Below are 3,728 nucleotides of genomic sequence, written 5' to 3'. Positions count from 1 at the left end.
ATCTTGCTTTCCCTCCAAGAGTTCTCTTTAGAAAGTATCAATAGAGAAAATAAACTGCATTCAGAACGACGAGCTTGCATTTCAGCCCATTTTCTGGGCTTGTGGAAGATCTCAAGTCTGCAGAATTTCCTTTTGGGGCTTCAAAAACAACCAGATCTGATCAAACCGCATTTGAGCAAAATTCCCTGACTTTCATTTTGCTCCCTGGTATGAGGAAAATGAAGAGCATATTTTCTCTCCCCTCTTTTCATCTTTCCTCCCTTCTGTGATGACTAGAACCAAGGCCCACACACCAGCATGAACCCAGTGATGTAGCGACCAAAGAAAAACAGACGCTCTTGATATCGCGGTGGGGAGAATGTTTTTGGAGAAAATAACTTGCTTGCTTTAATTTTCGTAATTTCCAGGAGCCCCAGAGGAACATGCTCCCATGTGGTCAGGCAGTTGGGTCGAGATCTGGCCAGAAAGGTGGTCAGAGAGGTTGGGGGCTGGCTGCCCAGGCTTGGCCAGCAGCTCTGAGCAGAGGCCATAAACTCAGGCTGTGGCCTCCCCATTTGAGGTTGGGCATGGTGGGCACAACTCAAGACTGTGCTCTCTGGGGGTTTTGCTCAGTTTTAACCACTGGTTCACCTCTCTGTCAGGTTTCCACAACTGCTACCCTTTATCTTATTAAGCAAAGAAATCCCCAATTGCCACATAAGAGCAAGTAGATGGCTAACTACCATGGCCAGCCTCAATGCCATTCTGGTTACAACTAAGACCAGAGGTGTAGGGTGAGCCAGAGTGACCCCTGCTGCCAGAGGACCCATGCCAGCAGATTTGGGCTGAGCGACACTGTGATGACCTGTGCAAATAGGACCTGGGAGAAAAGAACAATCCCCAGTTACTTTGTCATGTCGGGGCCTCGACACTGGGGTCACACTTGGTCACAGACACAGTTCTGCAGTAGGACGACTGTGGGATGGTGGTCCCCAGCATGCTGGGCTCTTGTCTGTGAATGGACAATGATGCTCCTTCACAGGGTCACATGACTGTTAGCTCAGAGACCCTTGCAGCCAGCTCAGGGCTTGGGAGTCATGCATTAGTTGTCATTGTTCCTAAGCCCCCTACCATCCTGGGCTGGGTGGTTCCTAGCTAGCAAGTTCTGTGGGCTCAGGGGTCTCAGTGGCTGAGAGGCAGAGGAAGTGACTATCCTATATAGGTGGACATGGGCACTTAGACAGCAGAAGACAGACCTGTAGGACCCCTGCAGAACAAAGCAGGGTTGGTGAGGGGAGAACCTCCTCCCAAGGCCCATGTGGTACTCCTGCTCAGTGAACCCCTGCCCCACCGCCCCAGGATCATGTGCACATCTCATAGAATCATTAATATCCACTTGTTCTCGATGACAATGCCTCATGGGGTTGACAGCCATCCTCTGATGGCATCCAAGGTCAAGGGGCTGAGGGCAGACACAGGAAGTTGCTCTCCTGCAGGAGACAGGGAGCCCGGAGCCCTGGAAAGGGGTCTGGGGAGGAGAGGATGTAGTCGATGCTGAACTTGTCTCTGTGGCCCTCCTTTCCCAGGGCTGCAGGCCCAGCGGGGGTTGGGGCCTCATGACCCAGGGCAGACGCTCCGTCTGGGGTCGGCGACTCGCGCGCCGCTGACTCGGGGTGACCCAGGGACCCTTCATTGGCTCCAGTGCGCAGTGCCCTAGGGCTCTCGTGCTTGGGGCCGCGTCTACGGCGCCGCCGGCGGAAGTTCCCATTCTCAAAGAGGTCCAGCAGTGACTCGCAACCGCCTGCAAACGTCCAGTAGTTGCCCTTGCCCTTCTCATGGCCCTCGGTCCTCGGCACCTGCGCAGAGCCAGGGTCAGTGCGCTCCACGTCTTGCAAGGCGCGCCGGTCCTTTGGGGTAGCCTTGCGGGCCCACAGACGGGGGCGCCCTACCTCTGAGAGCTTCCCAAATCCCTAGTCACCAGGGACTGGCCTGGGTGTCGCCAATGCGGGATACTCAGGGGGCACTCGAGGGTCGTTCCCGACAGGGATGGGGTGGGGCTCACCTTGACGAAGCAGCTGTTGAGCGACAGGTTGTGGCGGATGGAGTTCTGCCAGGCACGTTGGTTGGCGCGGTAGTAGGGGAACTTGCGCATGATGAAGTCATAGATGCCCGACAGTGTCACCCTGCCCGCGGGGCTCTGCTGGATGGCCATGGCGATCAGTGCGATGTAGCTGCGGATGGGGCGTCAGGCAGGGCGCGGGGAGCCGGGCAGCCTTCCCGCTGGGCGGGTGAGGCCGACCGATCCGCTCCCCAGGCAGCCAGCGCGGTGTTGGAGGGGGAGAGGGAACCTCTGTCCTGGCTGGCGACCCGGTGCTCACAGCTCTGGCTTCCACCCAGACCCTGGGACTTCTCATGCACTCGGGGTCTTCCCGCTGGGAGATCCAAGGTGACTCTCACCCCCCAAAGTGCCCTCGGATGCGTCCTCTCCCAGAGCCCGCCCCGAGGAAGAAAGTCCCTCTCTCCCTCCATCCCGGACAGGTTCTGGCTGTCCCCAGAGTCCCGCCACCGGCCCCCGCAGGCACCTGTACGCGGGCCGCGTAAGCCGCTTTTCCTCGTCTGAGCTGCCGGCAGGGTAGTCGTCGGCGTCGTAGTTGAAGCAGTTGTAGGGGTACTGCGAGCTGTCAAACATCCTGGCGCTCCGAGCTCCGGGGCCGCCGCCGCGGCTGCCGCCTCCTCCGCGCCGCCCACCGGCCCCCAGCTCTGCACAGGGTCCTCCCGGGCCGGGTGCGGGCCAGCAACGTCTGCACGGAAGCGACTGGGAGCCTGGGCTTCTGGGGACCCCCGCACGCCCCACCCGGTTCTCTGGCGTCCAATCCCGGTGCGGGGGGCCCCAGCCACCGGCGGAGCGGGAAGCAGAGCGGGGCTGTCTCAGCGACCCTCTGACCCGCTGAGAGAGGAGGGGGAAAGAGGGCGTGTTGGGTGGTCCGATGCGTTGGGCGCCCACCCGCCTCCACTCCCCAACCAGCACGGTCCGGAAGGTCAACCAGGACAGTGCCCTGGAGCTGGAGTTGGCTGCTCTCAGGCCATGTTGCTTCTGGGAGCTGCTGGGTTGTTTGCACAGTGGGTGCTCCCTGAGTCTTGAAGGTTGTTGAGTGACCCCGGTTCTCAGCAGAGCCCACAGTCAGGGCATGACCACAGAAAGCAGGGCAGATGCCACCTTGGTTGCCCATAGTGGGGTCCAGGGATGATCTGTGGGGCTCATTGAGAATCTTGGCTTGGTCACTGCATCAGGGGGAGCATGGCTGGAGACAAAGGGTCCATTGTCTCCTCCAGAGCAGAGTGCCCTTGTGCTACTGTTCATCCTTGCCCAGAAGTGGCCCCCTCCAGGGGCCCTCCTTACTTGGGCAAAGGGGTCCCCGTCTGGGGAGGTGAGTCTTTGATTCACAGTCTCCCTTAGGCTGGTGCTTCTAGCTCCAAAGCTGTGGTTCTACAGCACATAGGTTTTTGCAGAAGATAGAAACCTGGGAGGAAGCAAAGTAGGACATTAGGGGTCTTCTTAGGGGCATGCTTCCCAATAGTCTTCAGAGGTCCGGCTGAGAACCATGTCCGTGAGCCTCCTTCAGAACGGCACCTGGAGTTCTAAAACACCCATGCTCCTGCCAGCCAGCCACTCCAGGAGCAACTGTGCCTCTGCCACCTGGGCTGGCAGCTGGAGGTGCTGCCTATAGAAGCCTGAGTGCACGAGGTTC

The 3,728-nt window shown here is 59.0% G+C and overlaps 1 protein-coding gene across 1 annotated transcript; it reads right to left on the bottom strand.

Moving 5' to 3' along the window:
* Positions 1 to 1,433: 1,433 nt before the first annotated feature.
* On the bottom strand, positions 1,434 to 2,706 carry LOC306649506 (forkhead box protein L3-like; the record flags this gene model as incomplete). Its single annotated transcript, XM_079120523.1, has 3 exons — positions 2,562 to 2,706; positions 2,042 to 2,210; positions 1,434 to 1,835 (listed from the first exon to the last, which is right to left on the bottom strand). Exons 1-3 carry the CDS (start codon positions 2,666 to 2,668, stop codon positions 1,434 to 1,436), a joined length of 678 nt encoding a protein of 225 aa, XP_078976649.1. The 5' UTR covers positions 2,669 to 2,706.
* Positions 2,707 to 3,728: the final 1,022 nt, after the last annotated feature.

This window comes from Sciurus vulgaris (assembly GCF_902686455.1).
Source record: "Sciurus vulgaris genome assembly, chromosome: 18".
In the NCBI taxonomy this organism is placed as follows: Eukaryota; Metazoa; Chordata; class Mammalia; order Rodentia; family Sciuridae; genus Sciurus; species Sciurus vulgaris.
This window is presented reverse-complemented; position numbering and strand designations above follow the sequence as displayed.